The sequence below is a fragment of the Stegodyphus dumicola genome, chromosome 6 (assembly GCF_044657685.1).
Source record: "Stegodyphus dumicola isolate Sdum_Otavi_A_Nest chromosome 6, ASM4465768v1".
Taxonomy (NCBI): Eukaryota; Metazoa; Arthropoda; class Arachnida; order Araneae; family Eresidae; genus Stegodyphus; species Stegodyphus dumicola.
In genome coordinates this window covers 207,524,801-207,550,394 of record NC_140773.1, presented here as the reverse complement: position 1 = coordinate 207,550,394, position 25,594 = coordinate 207,524,801, and the positions used below count along the sequence as shown (strand labels likewise).

Below are 25,594 nucleotides of genomic sequence, written 5' to 3'. Positions count from 1 at the left end.
CATAACAAATAACCCATTTAGTATTCATTTTTTCCGAGCTAAAGCATCCTTTGTGAGTTGTTGGGAATGCAAGCAAGAATACACCCCTTCAAAAATTTTTTTCTGAGCTGCAGAAATATTTCTTTTATTGTATACAGTTTCAACATAAGAATCCCCTTTATCAGTTTTATCCAAGTAGTGAAAATAAAATGCAATAAGAGCATCCCACAGATCTTTGATTCTTTCTAAAACACATAAAATGTACACCCACCTATGGTCTGGTCTCTTTAAGGGCTTAAGTTTTTTAATGGCAAGGGATTCATAGATTTTGAAAAAATTTTCTCTTTTACTGCAGCTTTTCATATCAAAATAGATGTCATCAAACAAATCTTATAAGTATCTATCAAAACATGAAGCAAATTTTTTTGCACAGTTATTAGCTGTGTGACATGTGTCACCATCAATATCTAATAAGTGGGGTGCTTTGTTTGATCGTAGTCTGGTTTCAACACCCTTTTTTTTTTCCACGCATGGTGTTACACGAGTCCATTAATACACTAATTAAGTTTGCCCATGGAATATTATTATCTTCAATAGTATTAACAACTGCTTTAAAAACAGCTTCTGAATTGCAAGATTCCATCTTTAGAGATGCAAAATGATGAACTACAACTTCATTTTGATTGTTGTCATAAAACTGCACCAATATTGCCAGTATACTTTCTTGAGCATTGCTAGTACTTTCATCCAAATTTAGAGAAAATGGAGTCTCCTTTAAAGTTTTAATGATATTTTCCTTAATAGTTTTTGCGAGCCCATATTTCATCTTATAACATGCAGTAGTCCTGGACATTTCCAACGAGTTTAGTGCCGTCTGATCGCAGCTCAACTGTTTGCAGAGTTCAATTAAATTGGGAGCTACATTGAAAGAAAGAGAATTCTCGGCGATAAACGAAGTTATTAATACCTCTTGGCATGCTTTTCTTGTCACTATATCCAATGGCCGAGCATCAGTCTCCAGTAAGTCATCAGTATTTTTTGAATCAGCATAATTACTTAAAGTCATTGAATGTCTAATGCACTTTGAATATTTTATGTGCGTCACAGTTTTAGAATGATTTGTGAAAGCCTTGAATCCTTCCCCACCATACTTCAGCAGTGAGTTACAAAAAACACAATATGCTTGTCCAGCAACATTAATTTTCTTGCACCATGTGCCGATGGTATCCCCATTACCATCTCTCCGTTCAATCCAATTCCACCTAAATGCATTTAAGACACCTTCTTCTAATTGCATAATATCACTATTTATATCGAGAAATTTCATAGTGAAATTCTCTTGCGTACATAAATAAAAAAATATTTCAATAAACAAAACGGAAAATTTACACATGCATCAATAACTGAAACGAAAATTTTACGCAGCGGAGAAAAAAAAGTTGAGAAGCGATCAATGACAAATAGCTAATACCGCAAAAAATCCCCCTGCTCTACTTATTGGCGCCACACAAGGAAAGACCCAGAGTCACGTGATCGCACATCTGGTCGAACGAAGTCTCTCCCTTTTTTTTCTGCCGCGCCTATTTGCCAAAAAGAATCCAGAAGAGAATGTCCGAGAACCGGGGGAATGAGTCATAACTCGCAATAAGGAAAGAACAAAAATGAAGTTTTTTTTCCCCTTTTCACGCATTATCACTGCCTTTGGAGAAAGAAAGGAAAAGTTTTCACCACACATACTGACCTTGCGTTTTCTGCTTTCAAAGCAAACAAAATTACCCAGATCAAAATAAATAATTCGGTACTTTTCCATTTTGCCGGCGCAAGCAATAAAGTCACCAAAAATAGTACAACCGATGCCAAACGGAATATTCTCGCTGGTAACCTTTTACGCCTCGGTTTCAAAACAAGTCGCAGCCATTTCTTATCAGATTGTTTCTTTCAATACTTGCGTACAATTTACATATAATTTTTACCAGATAGTTCAATTTTATGGCCTAAGGCCATTCGCGGTAATTAAGTCAATTAGGATGCAATTACACTAAAGTATAAAAAAGGGAAAGTCAAGGGTTAAATTCATCAATTCTAATGCAAATGCACTAACGAAGTAAAGCACTGCGGTTTTACATAATTTCTGAGTAAGCTATTCATACGAATTGAAATAATTCTTGCACTTAAACTTGTATTCCAAATTAAGATTTAACTTAAAATTAATGTAGATAATTCCTGAGAGAATTAGATTTTTGTAGCAGTTTACGTGAGATGAGATCACGTGATATGAAACGATGAATCAGGATGTTTATACCATGAAAGCATAGGAAATTCTTAAATTAATGTATTTTTACAAATATAGTCTTTTTACAAAATTTTAAACGATATTAAAATGTTTATGCCTTAAAAATAAAAACTTCTTTGAACTAACATTTGTTAACATTTTTTATGTGTATACTGTGTGCTGCCGCCAATAAAGTCTGCTTGGCGAGATTTGCGCCGGCGAAACGGAAAAGTACCATAATTCATTATTACTCCTACTTCCTTTTGAATGACAATCCCCGGAATTTCTGGGTATCGAAGTTCAAAATCCCCAGAATTCCGTGGTTTCCCCGGAGCACAAACACCCCTGTAGATTTAAAGGTAATCTCTATCATTAAAACACTATAACTGCGGTGATTATTTACACAATAGAATCAGTTTCAACGAAAACAAACTTTATTTTCACGAAAGAAACAATGAAGCTTCTCACGTTGTTACATCGTTCTCAAACTTGAATATCGCCTATTGTTGCCATACAGAAGTAGCTAAATTATACTAACAAAATAAGTAAGGCATTATAAACAAATTCCTCCACTCAATGTTAAATAAATTGCTGTATTCTTACAAACATTGTATTCTGAAACCACTGAACCAGCTGCCAAAATATATGCTTTTCCTTCACTAGCAACTTTTTATATTGCATCTCCAACATGTAGTTTTATTTAATGGCTATTTCTGCATATTCAAATTCAAAGTAAAATGCATCTTTCTTAAAAGATAAATATGGCATTCTTCCTCATTTCTCAGTAAATCTGACACTTAAAACTTTTCTTAAAGAAATACATTAACATGTGAAATATTCAAGACAACTTTTCTGCTGACAAAAGAATTAGGAATGATCGTGAATTGTTAACATTTACATGAAAAAAGAAAATGTGCTAACGTGATTTATTCAGAGTTCTCATCTCAGCAAACTATAAATGATCATGATTAGAATTGCCGCACACTTGATTACGGTTTGTGCTGGCAATTTATTAATAATCTTGATGCCATTTACAAAGCAGGTACCACACATATAAGGAAGTACTAATTTATACAAAATAAAAAAATTTCAAAAATATAATTCTTACTAAAGATAAGTTGTACTAAATTCAGTTTATTCAGCATGTTACTAATGTTAATCATTAAGTATGATACAATTTCTGAAAGTTGAAAAATTGCATGATAAAAATAACCGGTGTATAAACAAATAAAATAACATGCTGAACAAATATTAATTTAGAAGTCAAACAATAAAAAATCAGCGGAACAACTCTTATATACGCTCTCGCTTGGTGACAAATTTCTTGCCAAATTAAATTAGCAAAATTAAGCCTAAAATGTCTCCAAAAAATGCAGTTTTGAACACACAATTTAAGCTTAAAATTCAAAACAAAATATTTAGATAGAAAAAATATAAGGTTTCTAACCAAAAATATTTGACAAGAATCCATGTACACAGTGATATGTTTTAACTTAAAAAAACATCACAGAATTGCACAATCTATGCAGCGAAGGAACCTACAAATTATGCACACCTACCTTAAATAAATTAACATAACCACAATAAATTTCAAAGAATACCATGTACACAGCGTTCTGTTTAAACTTTAAAAAACATCTACGAATTGCACAATCTAGGCATTGCACACTAATCAACAAAAAAACTAAAATAACTAAAATGAATTTAAAACAATTAAAAAAAATAGTAATGACAGAAATTCATACTAAAAAAACAATGAACACAACATTCTACAAAATAAGAATAAAATAAAATGCACTTAAAATGAATGAATGCTTCTTCGAACAGCAGAAATACCAAACATCACCAAAACAATTTCACCACAAATTTGTTAAAAGCATCTTCTCCCGTTTCAGAACAACGATGGAAAAATATAGGAACCCCCAAATAAAACACAAAATTGCATTTTCGATTATAAGTAGGCAACGTAGCTTTAACATGCCATCACATAATCTCTATCGTATTTATATGACAGCCAGACTCACTATCTACAAAACTGATACAGTCAAAAGTCGTTAATTCGGACACCCATAATCCGGACCTCAAAACTAAAAACTTTCTGCGCAAGCGCCGCGTTGACACATGCGCACAGGCGTTCACGAGTGCGCGTAAGACCTTTAAGTCTGCGCATATGCGTGTGTGCAAGTGCAGAATACGTTTTCGCATGCGCGTTTTATGTATAACGGACGGTATAAGCTAAAATTATCTAATTATCTATTTCAGTTAATGTTAATGATTGCGTTGTTCCTTAATTTTCGAATTGGATCCGGCTTATTATTTTTTGCAGACTGTAAGAGCAATACTATAAAAGTAAACTTGAACTTTTGATTATGTCAAAAGGAATTTCCGATTCTGGAGCTCCCAAAGGATCGTACAAAACGAAAGTATGTTTCGATGTCCATCAAACAAAAAGTGGAATTGCTGCAAAAAATGGATAAAGACATGAAGAATGTGACAGAGAGGTTAGTAAAAATGAAAAAATTTCGATTGACAAGTTAGTCGGTATTCTCGGCACAGCAATTAACGGGACTTGAACAGCGGAACTTTGTAACTGAACAAGAAATTATGTCTGTTTATAGAATTAAAGAGAAATTATTATCACATAAAACGAAGCAACTTAAACAAGTTACATTGAAAGAAATGTTTAATAAAGTAAACAAATAAATATTAAGCTTTTTTTTTTTTTGTAAATTTTGATACCCTTTAGATCATAATTGTTCTTTATTTCATAAATTAATCATAATTGTTCTTTATTTCATAAATTACGGTTTCATATTTTTAATTTTAGAATTTCTGCATGCCATCTTACGAGATTTAAACTGATGATCTATAATCCAGAAAAATCGATAATCCGGAATCGCCGAAGTCCCGACGAGTCCGGATTAACGACTTTTGACTGCACTATCTTTCACAAATAAATGTTCAAAACCTTCTTCTAAATACTTGTAGAATTTCCAGCCACCCTGAAAAATAATTGTACCAGGCACGCTACTAAAATTTTGCCAACACGTCTTTCATTGCATCATAAATCACTTAAAAACCACAAACTACATGAACCAACTAGCAACTGAAACCACTATATTAAAATCAAAGTTTCCACACAAAAAAATGTTGCCAAAGAAACCAACATCGCCCCCAAAACCATCGCAGAACACACAATTGTGCCAAAAACCAGTGCACAACACTTTTGCCCCATTTGGTGACCTGAGGGTACACATAAGAGTAGTACCAAATCAGCATTATAATTGTAAACAAAAACATAACTTCCTTAAAAACTGAAGAACATGGAACAGAATGTTCAACTTCAAACATGGTTTGGAATTAGGGTCGTTAACTAGAACAGAAAGATTTTTTTGAATGTGAAACACCTCTAGAAAATCTAATTCACCAATGGAAGATGTTTTTTGAATAATTTTTGCTGCAGAAAAATGGAAAGTGTGAATTTCGGACCGATAGTGCTGGTCAACAGAGGACTCCTGTGTTTCCTTTTTCCTAACATATGCCTCATTTCTTTAATACGAAATTTTAAGGCTCTCTTAGTTTAACCAATGTAAATTAAACCACACTCGCAAGGAATCCTGTAAAGAGCCCAAAAATTCATATCCAGAATGGGATCCTTAAGAATGGAACTCTGAATTTTATTGATAATTAAATGACCCGAAAGTTAAATTTTGGTTGATCTTTAGATTATGGTAACTTGGCGATTTTTTGGCGACCAACTCTCTTACAGCAACCCTCTATTTTTTTTTCCCGCCGCCATTTTGTCTTCAAAAGACATGTTTCTTTTCTTTTTATCTACTGAACACTTCTTCCAACAATCTACTAGCCGAATTACACTTATCCTAGAAATTTTATCTAACAAAACTGCTTAATCATGACAAATATTCACTGCAAAATTGGGAAAACGTGCACAATACCATACTCCTTACGCGTTTTTCAAAATAATACATACACATAAACCATGTACACGTCGACTTATTTTTACTTAAAAAAACATCCCAGAATTGCAAAAAAATGGCATTGCGCACACTGTTCACTATATCCATGTACACTGCCTTTTTCTCATAAATTAGAAAAATTTCACGAAAATACATGACAATTTTTTGAATCTTTAAACCCGGTAAAAAGAACATATATGAAATTACCTGATTGCGAAAAAGTATATACCCTTTCCAAATATGAACATTTCCATGTATAAAATAAATAAAATATCCAAAAACTTTTACCTCTCAATTATCTATTATATTATAAATGTCACCAACGAATTCATACCGCAAACATTACAAATACTTAGTGTCAAATATTTAAATTATTTCCATGCACATTTACTTCAACTAAATTGTATACCAAATTCCTACAAACCTAAAATTCACAAAATAACTATCATTTAATTAAAATATCACTAAACCATACACACGTCGACTTATTTTTACTTAAAAAAAATCCCAGAATTGCACAAAAATGGCATTGCGCACACTCTTCACTATATCCATATACACTGCTTTTTTCTCATAAATTAGAAGAATTTCACGAAAATGCATAACAATTTTCTGAATCTTTAAACCCGATAAAAAGAACATATATGAAATTACCAGATCGCGAAAAAGTATATACCCTTTCCAAATATGAACATTTCCCCCTATAAAATAAATAAAATATTCAAAAACTTTTACCTCTACATTATCTATTATATTACAAACGTCACTAACTAATTCATACCGCAAACATTACAAATGGTTACAAATACTTAGTGTCAAATATTTAAATTATTTCCATGCACGTTTACGCAAATTACTTTACTTCCACCTTACATTTAGAACAATGCATAAAAATAATATCCTCAAATAATTAAAAATACTAACTTACCTAATCTTCTTCAGAATCTTGATTACGTGTCCGATAAACTTTTCTTATTTCTGTTTCAGGATCTTTAAAATCATACTTACAGTTCACAGCAAGGTACCAGGTAAAATAAATAACTTAATAAAACATCTTTACTTTTATCTCGCACAACCTTAAAAATACACTTATTACTACCCCTTTCAATCCCACTAAATACCCATTTCGAATTCACTTTAGTTAGGGCCATGGGATCCAAAAATTAACGAACACTGTTTCACACAACACAGAATAAAGCCAAATACAAAATTTCCAGATTTTTTCCCGATTTCCCCCCTTTTCCGATTAAAGAACCGTAATTCGTCCATTAATATCACATGACATATCCCATGATCTCTCATTTCCCTCACACAAAATAATGCGTAATCGGAACTGAGTACTGCTCACATTATTACCAAAGTCCCAAGTAGTAACCTTTATCGCCTCCAAAATGTCGCCAAACTACCAGTTACCATATTCTAAAGATCAGCCATGAGCTGTTGTATCTAAAATGCGGTCTCCATATCATCTGAAAGTTTAGAATGGGGATACAACAATTAGAATTAATGCATAGGTATATAACATTATCAGGCCACATAATGTAGTTTATTTCGAATACTATTCTTACAATGTATAACTTTCAATACACGTAAACCCTAATTTCAAATTTTTGGTGAATATATTATTATAATACAAAGTCAAGCGCCTTAGGAACCTTAAAGTTACCACAAAAAATTCTACACCTTAATTAACAAAATGCAGAACATAACTAATAAATTTTACAGCTACATGAAAAATATTAAAATTTCGGAAATGTAGTAATTTTAAATATTCACTTTGAAATCCACTTACATTATACATATTGTATTTGTTATTAGAAACTTGTCAAAACACCAGTTTCAAACCTAGGAAAAAAGTAGTAAAAGTTACAGTTGCTCATAAAAATACAATTATGTTCATAATAAAATAAAGTGATAATATGAGATTATTCTGTGACATTGCAAATATTGTATGATTCACTTTTAATATAGAAGTAAGACGTGCGCAATACAATAGTAACATATTTGTTACTAAACAGTTGCGAACAAGGAGAATAAATTGTCTTTATACTCCCTGGCTGCAAACAAAAACATTGCTTCTTTACCGGCTGATAGTGTAGTAGACCGGAACCGTAACTGAGCATTACAAAGCTGTTCTTCGTTTCTAAACTTTGCGATCGGAAATGGTAAATATTCTTAATTTTTTCGATGAGAAATTGTCGTTAGTGATCATTATATGTAGGTTTAGCTAATTCGTTAAACTTTTGAATAATACATATTTATCGAATTTTACCCACCAAAAATAGTTTTATTACTAACATCACACATTGTCAATCATTGACAATCTAAAGGATTAGGTATATAAGCACATTATTCAAGGATAATTTATAAATGCAACTAGGGAAAATTTACGAGCAGTTTTAAAATATGAAATAATGATATTCTGTATAAACTAAATTAAACCATTACTACTAATTCAAACTAGAATTTTTCACTTTTAATCATTTTTTTAAAAGAGTATTTTTGAATATTTTCAAATATTTATTGGTCTGATTACCTACAAAAGCTTGTGCACGCCAAGGAGAATTACTTGATTTAATTACAAGGCTACATGCATTTATTATTTTATTGTATTCTTTTTTTGTGAAAGAATCAGAATAATGAATGAAAAATTCTGTTAATGATTACTCTTCTCTTAAAGTGAGTTTTTCTCTTAAAGTCTCTTCTTCCTATTCATTTTCTTTCTGTTATTCTGTATCTGGATAATGTTTCATTTTAGCTAATTCTTAAAGAATTAAGTGACATGTTGGTGATGTGTTGCAGATGTGCTTTTATATATATTTGTTTTGGGTAACATTTACATGCATTTTAGTAAATGATTTCAGTCTGTTTGTCTCATTCATTCGAGTTTAATAATAAATGCTTGAAATTCATGCTAATTTTTTTGTTAGATTGTTAAGTAATCATAAAAATAAATCACCTTGAAGTATTTTTAACCAATCTCATTAAATTTTTATTTATTTTTTTCCAACTCAAGGCAAGGCGATATGATTCGAGGACAACAATTTTCTCCCCAGAAGGTAAGTTAATTTTATCTATGGCCTTCCCCTTTGAACCTACATTCATTAACTCTTTTGCAATGAAGTCGCCCAAAACGCCAGACCATTCAGACATCGGCAGGTCGCCCGAACACCTGAATTATTTTCTACCTGGTGCTTTCTCCTTTCACATTATGTGCTAATCTTCCATAAGTTGGGTAAGTTGGTGCCAAACTATTTTGGCCTTCAAAATTTGGCAAATTTTTTTTGCAGCAATGAGAGCACTAGGATGTGATTTTTAAACATAAATAGAATAGTAACTTTTAAGTTTTGCACTAGTAAAATGCCGTTATTTTATGTAAACAAAATAGTAAAATGAGATGGTAAAATACTATATGAGTAAAACAAAGTGCACAAGCTCCGCAAGTAAAAATATAGCCTATCTATATAATTCATGATAAAATAGTATAATAAAATAACAAATTGTATAACACTTTCCTTGGACTCCAAAACTGTCAACTAAGTAAATGTATTCAAATTCACTAACAACAGATACATCAGAAACGCACTAAAATATACAAGTTACTATGGTTGGGAAATTTGACACACTAAACAACTTTCGTTCAAAATTTTAAACATTCCTCATCTTTCGATTACCAAATGCAAGAAACAAAACTTACGTTAACTAAATAAAATTAAATGAAAGCATTAGCATCACGTCATCTGAAATCCAACATTTTCTCTTTAACAGCAGCTTAACCTCCTGTAAATATTAAGAAGTAAAACTTTTAAAAACAAACACAGTATTTCAAAATTAAATAAAAAAAAAAAAAAACTTTTGGCTTGTCAATCACCGAAATAAAGCTCTAGGCACAGGAAAACATACAGCCAGTAACCACAACCAAATTGGAATCGCGCCAAATTAAAAACTCTCACCAAGTATCACGCTCACCCCAATTATGAAAGATTAACCACATTATGCATGGCTCATTGCTTTTGGGTGTTGTTAAATGACATGCCAGTCATTCTTTTCACTCGACTAAAAGCAGTTCTGTTATTTGAATGTGCGTTCTTTCTCTGCCTAGTGTCAATGTTTAGCTATTGGTACCCAAAGTTGCAATCCTGTCCTGAGGGAAAACAGCACCTAGTAGTGAAACCTCATGAAAATCCCAAGAGAGAAGTTTTCGCTTTCCTTTAGTAAGTTATTATTAGTGCTGTCACATTCTACTTGACATGGAAGAAAGAAATCCATTCCAACAAAAATACATATATATGAGCATTTAAGATGTTTGAGTGAAACAGATTTTGGCCTTCACCGATGTGAAAGTATTAATCTACTCTTTCTTGCTTTTGGATTTTTAAATTGTATGGAAATTATGCATATTTTGAAACGTTAGTATCATTAAAAAATTATTTAATCAGCTGATAAATAATGTTTCTGTCGAGGTTGAAAAACGTTTTAATTTATGAACAAGTATTAAACTAATGGTTTAAACATTTATATTATGAATATTTTCAGGGAGATTATATCAAGTGGAATATGCCATGGAAGCTATTGGTCATGCTGGAACATGTCTAGGAATTCTTGCCAATGATGGAATAGTATTAGCTGCTGAGCGTAGAAATACTAATAAACTTTTGGATGAAGTTTTTAATTCTGAAAAAATTTACAAGCTTCATAAGTAAGTATTTTATTTTTCATAATATTTTACAGAAATGAATAATCTATAATGCTTCTTTGCACTTGCATATGTTTGTACTTTTGTGATAATATAAATGAAAAAAACATTTTTGGATGATGTGTTAAAACATAATTGTTAAAAAAAATTCCTTATGGATGCATATACTTCCCAATCATTCTGAAGGAAAGAAGTTAGAGCTGTGTTTGTATGTATACAAGAATTTTGAGTTTGTAATGTAAATTATTTAATTATAAATATTTTCATTTTTCTTTTTTTTTTTAAAGACATTTTCTGCTTTGAAAGTAATGATTGTTTCTGAAGGAGAATAAGTGCAAGTTATAAAAATTGAATGATTGGTGTAATATATATATCATGTGGCCATTGGGCACAAGGAAAGTGTTCCTGAGCAAAGCTATTGAACAAACTTTTACAAGTTACTGAATATCCAGTAACTTGTAAAAGTTTGTATCTAATTAAGTCATAGCTTACATGGCCAGAAAAGCTGTCTTTTCAGGCAGAGGAGCAAAAGAGTAGTTGAAGAGATTAAGGGAGCTTTATTGTTGCAGAGAATACTAGCATCTGATGTATCAGGCTTTGCAGAGAAAGGGATGAGGAGGACTCTGTAAGAAATAGATGTAATTTGGAAGTTAAGCTTAAGCAAAAGAGAGGACATGGAAGGAAAGTTACTTTTGGAGCGAAGTAGTAGTAAAGAAATTTGAAACTGACAAATAAATTCAGTTACTGAGCAGATTACTAATTGGTTCTATTAGTCATTTAATTTCAGCAAACATTTTCAAAATTCATGGAATTTTCTGGTTATGGAGTTACTCATGGTAGGTGCAGGTATGAATTTATTTAAGACATTAGTATAGTAACTATTTTTTAACCCATTGTGGCTAAATAAGTTGGAATAAAAAATAAATCTCTAGATTTGGGGGATATGATAGGACTATTTTTTTGGTTGATTTTGACTTGTGATTTGTGACCATGTAGAGTATTATTAATATCCACAGGAATTAATTATTGCATGGTGTTTTCTCCAGGCTAAGTGCTTGCAAGAAGCTGATATCTGGTTGAACAGTATTAGTTTTTGTTGGGCTTATGAGAAAATTTTGAACAACCAGAGAATGAAACTTATAGTCCAAGTCATCTGTATTTATAGCAAATTGGTTCTTTGATTTTAGCTTTTTGGAGATAATAGATTTGTAGCTTTCTGAGAAGTAAATGATTGGCAAAATACGACGTTTTTTCTCATTTTTGGAGCTTATTTGTATGTTTTAAAGGAAAATTGAAGGAGATCTTAAAGGTCATATATTTTTGTGAATTCAAAATTTGGAATAAGTTGTATAACAAACAACATTGGAGACATAGGTCTATGTTTAGTCAGCTTTGTGATCTTACAATGTGCTTTATCTTTTAAATATTAGTGATGAGTCAAATTTTTATTTAATTTGAAATAAGCAATGGCATGTCACTCCTTACCTCAAATGGACCAGATTGTCATCAGCAGAGCTGTGGAGTCAGTAGGGAAAATGTCCGACTCCTGGAATTTTAATGACTCCGACTCCCTCATATATGTAAGCATATACACATGGATTGCAGCTAATTTTTTTAATATAAAAGAAGTAATAGATGCTACAGAAAAAAAATTGATGGCATAGCAACCGTTAGTGAAACATTAGGGTTTATCTACCTCTCCTAAAAAAGTTCTTCATTCTAAAAACCTCTTTAACATCAAATATGCACTTCCTTATTGCATTGCTTGATCAATAATTGCTCCTTTTCCTGTTCACTTGTTAAGAATGACATCAAATTTAGGAGTCCTTGCTGCTGTTGCTGCTTACCTAAATTTACCAGTGAGATTAACTAAATGAATCAGTTTAATCATTAATGGTAAATATCACATCCATTCTCCTCCCCTATATTTATTTAGTAACAGGTCAAAAAAATAGAAAATAACTATATATTAATGTATGCAGTTCATAAATAAAAATAATAACTCAGCTTGTCATTAATTTTTTTAAATTCATTTGAATTTCATTTCAAATTCAAACTGTCCAACGAAAACTGGAGTCGGGGTTGACCTGTTTTTAGCAACTCTTTTTGCCCCAAAATCTGCTCGACTCCACAGCCCTGGTCATCATTATAATAGTGCAAGTCACAACACATGGTTGCATTTTTCTGTAAGCAGCTTTTCAAATATCTTAAGGCATGCTACTTGTACTAATGATTTTCAGAATAAAGGTCAGCTGACTGTCTGTTAACATAAATCTCGTTGGGGGGTCTTGCTCCTTTCCATGAGTAAATTAAGTTGTTCACTCTGATACATAGTACCAAATATGGAAATCATGTACATTACAAATTTGTGGCTTTCTGATAACAACAGGCAAATATTTATAAAATTTACATTTTATTTTCTTTTAAAATTGAGTCGTACTGAATTTCTGTCATCCATCTGTCAGTGGGTTGACACTTTCTCAAAGTTCATTGAAAAAGTGCTTTTGTAAAGTTTTATTATTATAGTTATATACTTTCTCTCATTTTGTCAGGATAAGTCATGAGCTGAGAGTTTGACGTACGTGGGTTGGGGGCTTTTAGAATTTTAAATATTAAGATTAGAATTAGGAATAGCAAATCCTGAATTACTAAAAGCCACCCTGAATTCACCCAGAAAGCAGGTGTTTTAATGTTCCTCATTCTTGTGGTGATGACATTAATGGTAGGATTAAGTATTCCAGTTATCTCATGCTTTCAAAAATTTTCAAAAATCGTACACAGATGACTTTCTTTCTATTATTTCCCCAAGGAAATGTAACACATTTGCAGTGTGTACTGTTTGTCACTGCAATTTTTTGATTTGGCATGGTGAAGGCCGATGTTCTCAAACACGTGCATATGTAAAAACACGAAGACAACAGAAATCTGTTAAAAAAGCAAAAAATTAGATTTTACTGTGGGAACAAAGGATCGAAAAGTTATTAATGTCGACTGCCTGTTCTCTGCATTTTTACTTGAGCCCAACTTGGCACTGAATGCATCGAATCATGCTGCAGCTTTATTTAGAAAAATGTTTCCCGACAGCGAAATCACTAAGAAATATTCAAGTACAAGGACCAAAACGCCTGCAATTGTTAAAGAAATGGGTATCAGAAATAAATCTTCAGTTATTGACTGCATTAAAACAGCTCCATTTTGCATCTCTATGGATGAAAGCAATAATACCAATTCAAATTTATATCCAATTGTTGTTTCTTATTTTAATCCAATTTCTTCAGAAATTGAGTGTAGTTTACTTTCTGTTCCCAACTTAGAAGGACATTTGACAGGCTTTAATATAACACAGCTAATTATTAAAATTTTAAACGAAAATGTGATTCCTCTGAATAATTGCTTGGCACTTGCATAAAAAGGTACAGCTTCTTTACCAATAAATGTCAACGAACACATTGTTGATATTTATTATTATCTTAAAAGGAGTTCTAAAATCTGTCACTGCTAATAGTATTCACATGAAAACTGATTAAAGTATTATTTTTCGCTAAAAGATGCAAATAATAAAAATGTTATTTACAAGTAAGTATTTTTGTACTGTTTGTGTTTAAGAATTAGTAACTGAACTTTCAGATATTTGTTTAAAGTTAATTCATTATTAAAAAATATATTTTTATCATTAAAAAGTCTTTTCGTCGTTGAGGAAAATCTCCTGGTTTTTGAGTGTCTGAGGTTGGCAAGTCTGTGAGTATAATCATTTCAATAGTCACAGATATGTTTCCATTTTGAAATAGCTTTACATATAAAACACATTACAGCTAATATAATATCTGCTGATATTGGAAGAATATTTCCAAAATTTGGGTGATACAGTTAGGGTTGCCACATTTCTTTGTCATCAGACAGAGATACAATGAACCAAGAAAAATCTCAAATTGTAACATGAAATATATTTATTAAGAACAAAAATGAAAAACACAAAACAAAGCATATATGTATGTATATATATATGGGGTGTTTATAAATGAATGGTGTGGTTTTAAAAATTAATTATGAAACCTACCTCGAAGCTTTGGCCTTACCTGTGTCAAATCTGATCGAAGCCTTACCCTTGTGAAACCTACATCGAAGCTTTGGCAACTGTCGAGTTTCTCGTGTGCTGCCTCTTTGTCATGCTTTCTGTGCAGCCGAAGTATCAGTTTCCAAGATGGTGCCGCAACAGGAAAATGCTTTTTGTGTATTCCGTATTGAGGTGTCCAGATCTGTGGCTGCATGTTTTTTGCGAGAAAGTGCAAGGCCCATTTTTCTTCAAACCAGAAACTGTGATCTGTGACTAATTGCTAGATATGTTGAAAACCTAGTTGTTAACCCTAGCTGAATACCAATTATGATGATTACAATTGGTAACTGGACGGTGCTCTACTCCATTTTCACAGGAATCTATGAAAGCTTCTTAATCATGTTCTTCATTAATGCTGGATTGAACTGCTGCAACAGCTGACAACTTTCTCCGCTGTCCACTCTGTTCACCAGATTTAACCTTATCCAGTTTCTTTCTTCAGGTGTTTTTTAAAGACTGAGTTAAGTCAATATGACTGTCAAACTGACTACATCGTCACTCCCACTTCCTGTTTCAGGGGGAAAAGCTTTTATGAACTAGCCCTTATCTTCTAAGTTATGGGCACAAATGTGTGACAGCTGGGGGGCGAACGAGTTAACAACTCCGGCACGCCAGTGTGCTGACTGTGAAAGGAGTACATTTCTTGCTGGCAGATATGAGAGACAGTTGACACGAAATGGCTAATGATAATAAATTGTGTATTTAATTAGAGTAATGATTTTAAATTCAACTAGACTTAATTTGGAAAATCACTCAGTCCCATGCATATGTATACTTTTGAAATGCTCTGAATGGGTTAAGAAATGACACCATAGTCATTATATCTAACACTGTCTTGTCTGCTATGTAAACCATGCCTGGGGAATTCTTACGCTCAAAGTTTGATTTGGTATTTGATTTATTTGAATATTGCTATCTGCCTGGGGGAAGGTATGCATTCATGAATGACTTTCTAAAGGAAAAATGGCTCAGATACATGTTGCTTATGGGAAAATCCTTGAAAGCCAGCTTGTTCTTCAGGATTCAAACCTTGGACCAAACTACCAGTGTTCAGCAATTTTACTGTTTTCCTGCTAGTGGGTCCAGACTCGTAAGAAAGCGGGAACAATCTGAATGGAAAAGAAAATATAAATTACCCTTTATATATGAAGACAGCATACCCATGGAAGCTTAATTTTTTATTTTTTGATACATCAGTTCATTCTGAACATGCAACAACAGAAGAACAAACCATTATGTCACTTTAAATTAAAAACGTATCGAAAATATTGTTGAGAGTATTATTGATGCCTTTATCATCTCATTGTAATGAGGAATTTAATGAAAGTTGGTAAAAGAAAGTGGGGGAGTGAAAACTAACCCTCTTCTGGTCTCTGATTTGGGACACAATGCCCACTCCATTATTTCTTAAGTCTATGGTTATTGGTCATTTGCAGCATGACAGAGCATGGAAGAAATCTGATGAATGAAAGCCTGTGTTGAAAACTTAAATAAGTAAAATTGGTTTATGTTAGGTATAGAAAGAATCATAAAAGCAACAATGATGTAGTCAACTTGCTTTATTGACAGAATATAAACCGTAAAAGAAATTGCCATTATTCCATTGCTGAGCTCCTTTCATCCCATATCAATATAAATTAAGCATTAATCCACTTTTATTGCTATTTCTAGAAAACAGTGTAGCACTTATTAATTTCAAAGCGTGTATATTTAAAACTATATGTGTGATGGCTAAAATTCATTAAATCTGTTTTTCTTGCTAATAAAAGAAATCATTATCTTTTCTATATTGAAAACAGGCTTTAAAAATTTGTCAAATTTTGGAAGTAGAAACTTAATTTATACTTTCTAGCTCCTTAGTTTATTTTTAAAAAAATTTAGCAACTATGAGGGCCATTTTCAAAATGTTACAAGAATTTTTTGTGCGGAATCTGTGTCATTAAAAAAACAAAATATGTCACAATTGCTTAATGTATAATATCAAGTAGTTAGCATGAAGCCATATTTTCAGAACACTGGTATTTTTATTTAGTAAACTATCATTCTCTGTTTAAAATTGTTATATTTTGGACCTTTTATTCATTGTTGGGTAATTCTTTAATAATTTTTCATTTTTAGTGATATGGCATGCAGTGTTGCTGGTATTACTTCTGATGCTAATGTACTGACTAATGAACTGCGACAAATAGCACAAAGGTAAACAGTTTTTATCGTATAGTAAAAATACAAATTAGATGTGTAAAAAAAAATTTTTTTTTTTTTTTTTTTCCAGAGCAAATGTTCCACTTTTGATTAAATGAGTTGTAAAATGCATAGTTTTAATCTGGTAATCTTTCTGCTTCATATCAAGAAAGAAGGGCCTTTTAAAAAAATTCTTTGTAAATGTCATCTTCAAAGCAAACTAATTATAGTTTTTATATTATAATGACAGCCTATGCCATTATGTCACATCTTTTTCATAATATTCAAAGTAGAGACTCATATAGCATCAAGCTATTTAAAATCCTCCAAAAACATAAATATTGTATTATTAATGAATTTTTATTAATGGTATTATTTATTAATTTCAGATGATAGCACAAGTCATCAGCATTCAGACTTACCAATCAATAGTTTTACTGTAGGAATTAGGATAATGAACAAGAAGTAATTCAGAATAGGCCATTTGTGTGTAAAAGAAGTTAACAAATAGCGTGACGAATTTCATATGACATTAGTATGCTTGTCATTATATGATTTCAGAAATCAAATAGAAAAAGCCTGCCTCTTCAACTGTGAATTTAAAAATGTAAAAAAAAGGAAGAAATATGCCCGTGTGAGAACGTAAAGGATAAAAATCAAAGAAATTTCCTGCTAAATGATGGACACAAATTACCTAATGCTATCTATTGATGAAAAAGTGAGCATAAAACAATTAAAAGTTTTAATTCTTTGAAGGTGTAAAAAGACGTTAGTCTTTGGATTTTTAAACAGAACCAAGAGAATGGTTATTGTTAAATCCTCCAGAAAATCTAATTCATCAACTGGCATTTTTCAAATGCAGTAAATGATATCAGTGAGACTAGGAAATTGGTTTGAAGGAAACCAAAGCATATTTATGTCAGGCTTACTCCATGTCACGAAGTTTTCTTAAAACTAGATACGATGGATAAAATCATGAGGAATCAAAATAATCTTTGAGAAGCTTAAAGAATCTTTGAGAGCTTGCATTGCCCAAATAAAGGTAAAAAAATGAAAACCTAAGCCAAACCAAATGCATTATTAAAATTAACTAGGATTTAAGGGAAATTTATTATTAAACGGAAATTTTTACTGTGTTTGTACATTAAATAGTTCTGTAAAATATATTTTTGATATCAACAGATAAGTAAAACTGGTTTTTTGTTTCTGATAGATATTATTTGGCAATCCCATTTTAAATCACAGCACAACAGTACTTAATAGTAGTTCTTTGACTGATAATCATAAAATGTTTAGAAGTAATTATAGAAAATAAATGATTAAGCAGTTCTGAAGTGATTGTGAATAAAGAATATCTGAGAAAACATGCTGTTGTACTTTTGCTGCATTGAAAAATCAATCCTTCAATTTGGCACAAAAATAAAATATATGACAAAATATTTATGTAAGTCTTGTAAGTGGCATTTGGATAAAAGTGTATAGTTTGCAAAATACCATTTTAAAACTTTTGGACTATACTATATACTCTAATAAATATTTTCTTTATTTGTAGTAGAAAAGGGCTGTAGATTAAGGTTAAATTTGAAACAAAACACACCAATCAATCAAAATTTTAACAGTGTAAATGCCTGAATTTATTATTATATATAAAGGGTCTTTCAAAAAATTAGTCAAAACTTTCAGGACAGATAGAGTACACCTAGGCAATGGAAAATCACACAGCAGTGCATGATCGAAAAGGCTTTTCTGGTGCCTTAGAGACAACACAAGAAAGGAAGAACAGGATGAGAAGTATGTTTATTATGCTTAATACATCAGAAATCAAGAAATAATAACAAAAATAGACTGATCATCATTAAAGAAGTTGTTCAAAATTATGATCCCGGACCATAATGCAGGCCTCGCCATCTCGAGTGCATGAAAGATGCACAATGCACAGTTCCTGCATCATGGTCCGCGGTCATAATTTCGAACACCTTTTTTGATGATGATTGTTGTCTGTTTTTGTTCTTGGTTTCTGCTATACTAAGCATAATTAACATGTTTTCTCACCCCATTAGTACCCATCCTTTCTTGTGATTTGTGTTGTCACTACTGCACCAGAAAAGCATTTCTGAATGTGCATTGTTATGTGGTTTTTTTTTATCATGTATGTGTTTTCTATCGCTCCTGGAAGTTTGCTGAAATACCCTTAATACCATTTTGCTTGCATCAAGGGAGCAGCCAGAGAACCTTGAATGGTATTTAGCAACTTTCAGAATAAACAAAAACTTTGTACCTTTATTATATTAATTAAAATTTGTAAAATGGTATATTGGCTGTTGACTAAAAAAAAAAAGTAACAGCATTGCAGTGGGATTCTTCCACAAAAATTTCCGGGTACTATTTGGTTTTGAGGGCCGTAAAAAATCGCCAAACTATTATTGATGCCAGTGCTGCCAAAAATAATTGCGACAACCCTAACACAAGAAAGGAAGTATAATAGTAAATAACTATCTAAGATTGATGTTTTAATTTAGATGAAAAGTTAATTTCATATAGTACTTTTTTATTATTATAATTTATATAAAAAAGGCTAAACATGACTGAATGGAAGCATAAAAGTAAATAACTATTTCAGATCATTTTTAGAATGTATATAAAAATTGCTAAACATACCTGAATAGATGCCTGCATCGCTATTTCGCTACCGAGTTATCTCTAAAGCATAATTTCATCTCGTTGGTTGTTCAAATATAATTTTCTAAAGTGCAGAATCGCCCACTTGTTTGTTTGCCGCTTTGTACAGGGATAAAAACAATTTAAATTTTTTTTTTTTTTTTTTTTTTTTACTTTTTAAGTGAAAACAGGTGGTTGTGTACATAGATAAAGTCAAGCAATTCTGGGATTTTTTATTTTAAGTGAAAATAGGTCAATGTGTACATGGATACCGAGTATGTGCAATTCTTAAAAACGCGTCAAGCAGTGGGTGATTCTGCACTTTACCCAAAATTCTATTGCAGGCTTTTCTTCATGGGCAATTCCCAAATTGTTAAATCTATAATATATAATATATATATAAGATATCAAAAAAGAATTAAAAGTTAAACTAGTATTTCAATGGTGTCTTAAGAAATATAGAACTATATAAACTTACGCATTAAACAATCTGAAATCAGCGCGCACGCTAGATTTGGCGTGCTGTAAAATGGGCGCGTTTGCTAGATTTGGCGCTTTTGCGGATACATTTTTGCTGCAGTTTTTTTTACGGTCCTCAAAACGGAATAGTACCAATTCCCGTAATTGGAATTAACAAACAGATTTAGGAAATGATGCAACATATTTAATTAGAACTTCATCTTTTTTTTTTTTTTTCAAATATACTTTGTATTTAAAAACAGTATAGTTTGATTTTTAAAGCAGATTATATTGATTTTTAAGTTCATTTCTCAAGATATTTCATTATTTCAAATCTGTTTTGTACATGTGTAAGGTTTTTGATAAATTTTAACAGCCTACATTTTGTGAAATTATCTCCTCTGTCATGAATCTCATCTTCTAAATATACTTCACTATTCATCTTCAAAAGTCATGGTTTGATAATTCATTTACAGTTTTTTAGCATGTGAATTATTAACAAATTTGGAATATTTTAATAATTGATAATCATTTACCTTAATTTTGTTGATATGCATAGTTCAGGTACCTTAATTTTAATGACCGCACTTAATTATTATTGTAACTGATTTCAATCTAAATTAGATGCACATTTTAATCTCTTGACAAACTTAAGTATTCGCAGTTATTTATTATTCCTAACACCTACCAGTGACTGAGTGGATAACCTGCTAAACTCTAGTAGTTCGACTTCAGTTTAAATCACAGCAAAGAGCTTCATAGGATCAACAGTTCTCCTGATTTACCCATGTATAATATAAATGGGGATTCGTGTCCCATGGAAGATCGTAGATAAAGGCATTCGTTTCCTCAGGCAGAATCCTTATGTGCTTTTTTCAATCAGTAGTCTAATCTGCTTGATTACAGTTCTTTTTTGGGGGAAAGTGGGTGTTAATGCTTAAAATTTTAAAAACAGAAAAATTTGTTAATTTTACATTACAGTTTAACAGTTGTGCAATGAACTAATAAATTCTGTATTTTTAAGAAATTATATATAAAATCATGGATTTAAATGTAATAAGCATCACCAATTTTTAAATACAGTTACACTTTTCTAAGGTTAACACCCAGCATTCCAGATAATTTTGATAATGTTTCATGTGGAAGAAGTAATGTTGAAAAGATTCTATTCCTGTTACATTTGATGCTTAGTTTCACAGTGAAAATATTTATGTTATATTATATTTTTAAAATCTTTTTATTGTATTTTTTAAATTATTTCTTTAGAGATCTATAATTATTAATAAAAAATTATATAATTATAAGCTGTCAGTCTGTGGCATTTTTTTAGATGACTCTCACCTGCAATGCAGGACTGATGAATAGATTATGTATTCACATATTCAACATATGTTTTTGTAGCTGTTTCAGTTGTTTGTTATGTGATTTAGATTAAAATGAAAAAAATCTATTGTGTTAATTTTATATTGTGCATCATAATTTACATTTTAATCTAAATCTGAAAGCTTTATACGAATTGCTTTTCTGTTTAGTGGCATACATGCGAAATGTTACTTTATTTATGGGGAAAAAAAAAGTTAGTCTCATATTTAATTTGTTGTATGTATATGCTTTTCTAAAATGAGTATCTTTTTAAATGTAGGTATTTACTTCAGTATGGGGAATCTATACCGTGTGAACGCTTAGTGAGTTGGTTATGTGATTTAAAACAAGCTTATACTCAATATGGAGGTATGTTTCATTTCTATAAATTTCAGGGAAATATTTTTAAAGATTTAAAAAAAAATTATGTAATTTTCTGGTTATTTGAGTTGAATTTATGCTTGCTTTTTCTCTAGATTTTGGTGTTTAAGAAAAATTAATATTTTTTATCTGAGTTAAATATGTTATATTATTTGAAGTTTAGCAATTATTTTTAAATATTATTTTAAAATATTTTTGCATACAATACATATTATTTCAGTTAGCTAAGAAAATGAATCTTGGAAATATCAGCTGATAGAAATTCACATTAAAGATTAATATTTAAAGGTTATGTAACATATTGTAGCATTCTTTAAGCGATTAATTTCATTAATAAAATAATGGGCTTTTAATGATGAAGCATGTAATATTTTTTGTTCTTATTTTCTGACAAACTAATATTGTGATAGTGTATCTTAAAGTGTGTTACACGTGAAATGCAGATAAAAATAAGGCATAACAATTTTATTAATTAAATAACACAATTATTATAAAATTATTTAAATATGTATGTTGCTATTTTATGAAACTAAATTACAGGAATTGGTTTTCATTGAGCAGACAGTAAATTTTATGCATGTTTCTTTGTTCAGAATTTTCATTTAGAGGTAATGCACGTTATATCTTGGGTGGCCATAGCACAGCTTGTGAGCCGCTTATGGCTCCCACAGGTTAGTGTATGTGACTGTTATGCAAATTATATATATATATGGAATATGGTAAATTAAAACTCGTGATGTCCAAAAGAAAGTGATTAATTTATTTATTTTACAGTTATTGAATGTTTGTTTTCATTTCAAACCTTTTTTTACTACTTTTAAAATTATGAAATTATGAATCTTGTGGTTTTGAAAAATCTAGTTGCATCTCTTGAACTTTCTTGAATTCCAGCATCCAGCTGTCACTGACGGGAAGTTTGGCCACCCCTGTTATATCTGTTATAAATTATGCATGACAGACTGAAAGTTGGTCATATAAGTGGCTAGTAATTTTTTTAATGTTTGCTATTCAAATAAAAAGACTATAGTACGTATTTTATTCACCAAAAAAATCCACAGTAAAATCTTTAACCTTTTAACTTGTCATGACTGAAATAATCTCGGGCACAGCACTGGTATTCCAAAATGTCACGCCCGAATATTACTCAGGCTAATTTTTTTTTGAGTGCATCATATTGTTATACCCGAATATATATCGTGAGAAGTTTATTTCAGCTTGAATTCAACAGATGGCAGCATTTTACTGAAGGTTTCAAAGGATAGAGGTTAAAGTTCAAAGTGCACGGCATTTTTTGGATTTTTTGATTGCAAGGCAAACATTTCATTTTTGGAATAAAAAGAATTGACAATTTATGCACCCAAATTATTAAAATAACTTGACAGTTAAAAGGTTAAGTTTATTTTTGTTCTAAACTTCCAAATCTTAATATGATATTTCCAGATTATAATATCTCATATTTGAAGTCAGAAAAGACACATTTCAAAATTATATAGGGATTAATTTTATGAATCGTTTTAAAATATTAAAAAAAAATCAATATGCGGATTTCAAGGTTCCTTTGTTCTAGTAAAAAGACTAAGGTCTTTGTAATGCAACAAACTCACATCTTTCATTTTTCAGTAATAGAGACTTTTTAGTAAATGATGAGGTTTACATAAGATTCAAGATGCTAAAGTACTTTTCATAAATATTTATGTTAAATAAAATTTGTGTTTTTTTCTCCCTCCTCCAGGCAAAAGACCATTTGGCGTTTCCATTTTATATATGGGCTGGGATAAACATTATGGCTTTCAGCTCTACCAGTCTGATCCTAGTGGAAACTATGGTGGATGGAAGGCAACTTGCATTGGTAACAACAGTGCTGTACGTAATTTCCATGACATTTATTAATACTTTGATGTAATCAAACCATTGGAATAATCTAGTGTTAATTTTTTTCTTTAAAGATACAAATTAGTAGAACTTCCTAAACTTATTTCTCTCATGCTCAAGAAATACGTAATTTATTTAGTTTTTTTTTTTTTTTTTTTTTTTGTAGTAATGAATTATTTATTATTGAAACTTGTAGATAAGTTCATTGTTTTATAGGCAGCTGTGTCTATACTGAAACAAGAATACAAAGAAAACGAAACTTCTCTTAGTGATGCATTAGCTCTGGCAATTAAAGTACTTAGTAAAACTTTGGATATGACTAAGTTGACTGCTGATAAATGTAAGTCTGTCCTATGTATGTTCTTTTTAATATTATTATTTTGAAAAAAAAAATATATAACATGTCTTCATTTAATATTTTATTAAATGAATTTCTTATTAATTTCTTATTAATAAGCTGCTTTGTCACAATCTTTTTAATTCAGTATTTAAAAAGTAAAAGTAATATTTTAGTGCTTAATATTGCATTTCTAATTATTGATTATTCTGTTCTGTTTTAGTGGAAATGGCAACTCTTACTCGTGAAAAAAATAAGACATTAATTAGGATTATGCCTACTGCTGAAGTTGAAGTGTTGATCAGAAAACATGAAGAAGAAGAAGCAAAAAGTGAAGCTGCAAAGAAAGAAAAGGAAAGAGAGAAGTCAAAAAGCTAAACATTAAATTAAAGATGTTCACTTTAATACTAATAAATAATTTTTTTTATAATGTGTTTATTTGTAAGTTCATTTGTTAATTGATCTCCATTACCTGTGCAGGATGTTCAATTTTGAAGTGGACCAGACATTTAAGTTTGCATAATTTTGTAAAATATTTTATTTAGTGATTCTCTAATCCTGTATTGTTCTATTACATGCAAGCAGTTGATAAATCAAATTAGAATTTTTTGCTATCAGGAAGGGGCTGACATTATATTTCACAAAAATAACATAAGTGACAGCATTTTCATATTAGATCAGATGTCTCTCAGAGACATGATTTCACCTAAGTGAATATATCTGTGGTTCACATAATTGAGTGCTGAACTCTGAACATCTATGTCTATTTGTAGCATGCCATGCTTAGGCAATGAATTATCAGGCCTTTGTTTTTTGAAATATATACATGGATGCTGGTACTAACTAACCAAGGTACTCTTTGACTGTTTATTGCCTTGCTGCAGAAGAGCCATCAACAAATTTCGATAGAGCAAAATGGTGCAACATGTTGCATGGCAAATTTCACCGTAAAGGTGGAGGTTTTGGGTGACAGAATTGCATCTAAAGCCTAAGACCTTCCCATATCTCCATCACTTATTGGTTAGAGTACTTCTTGTGATGATTTTTAAATTTTATAAACAATATGTATGAACTGCTAACTCTCACGAGTTTTCATCACATCTCCCAATCTCCTGGAGGTCACCTTATCACCAGCTATTCTAATTTTTAGCCTTATTAAAGAAAATGTTTTTCAGTGTAAGTGAAATTTAAGTTGGGCAAATTCCATTCCTCCTGCTTCTAATGATTTTCAGAATAATTTTTCTTATTACATTTTATTTTCTTTATCTTATGAAATTTTATTTAATCTGAGTTATTTTAATCTAAT

The 25,594-nt window shown here is 31.0% G+C and overlaps 2 protein-coding genes across 3 annotated transcripts in view; one reads left to right on the top strand and one right to left on the bottom strand.

Moving 5' to 3' along the window:
* The window catches only part of LSm7 (U6 snRNA-associated Sm-like protein LSm7), a 28,459-nt gene extending 20,251 nt beyond the window's left edge, over positions 1 to 8,208 (bottom strand). Inside the window, exons 1-2 of the mRNA XM_035358909.2 lie at positions 8,189 to 8,208; positions 8,021 to 8,073 (exon numbers count right to left, since the gene is read on the bottom strand). Of these exons, the coding sequence (XP_035214800.1) occupies positions 8,021 to 8,029 (9 nt within the window). The 5' untranslated portion in view covers positions 8,030 to 8,073; positions 8,189 to 8,208. The remainder of the gene's footprint in view (positions 1 to 8,020; positions 8,074 to 8,188) is intronic.
* An 81-nt stretch (positions 8,209 to 8,289) lies between these two features.
* Prosalpha3 (proteasome alpha3 subunit) lies at positions 8,290 to 24,722 on the top strand. Of its 2 annotated transcripts, XM_035358908.2 has the most exons (8): positions 8,290 to 8,393; positions 9,245 to 9,287; positions 10,765 to 10,927; positions 17,157 to 17,234; positions 21,979 to 22,067; positions 23,812 to 23,942; positions 24,168 to 24,291; positions 24,512 to 24,722. In XM_035358908.2, exons 1-8 carry the CDS (start codon positions 8,391 to 8,393, stop codon positions 24,664 to 24,666), a joined length of 786 nt encoding a protein of 261 aa, XP_035214799.2. In that variant the 5' UTR covers positions 8,290 to 8,390; the 3' UTR covers positions 24,667 to 24,722. The 2 variants fall into 2 exon arrangements, with proteins under 2 accessions (XP_035214799.2, XP_085675534.1); XM_085819408.1 differs by lacking the exons at positions 8,290 to 8,393; positions 9,245 to 9,287 and adding an exon at positions 10,391 to 10,442.
* Positions 24,723 to 25,594: the final 872 nt, after the last annotated feature.

Coding starts and splice junctions, on each gene's coding strand:
- Prosalpha3 (XM_035358908.2), top strand. Junction 17,235..21,978: donor CTGCGACAAATAGCACAAAG/GTAAACAGTTTT, acceptor TTTTAAATGTAG/GTATTTACTTCAGTATGGGG. Junction 24,292..24,511: donor TAAGTTGACTGCTGATAAAT/GTAAGTCTGTCC, acceptor GTTCTGTTTTAG/TGGAAATGGCAACTCTTACT.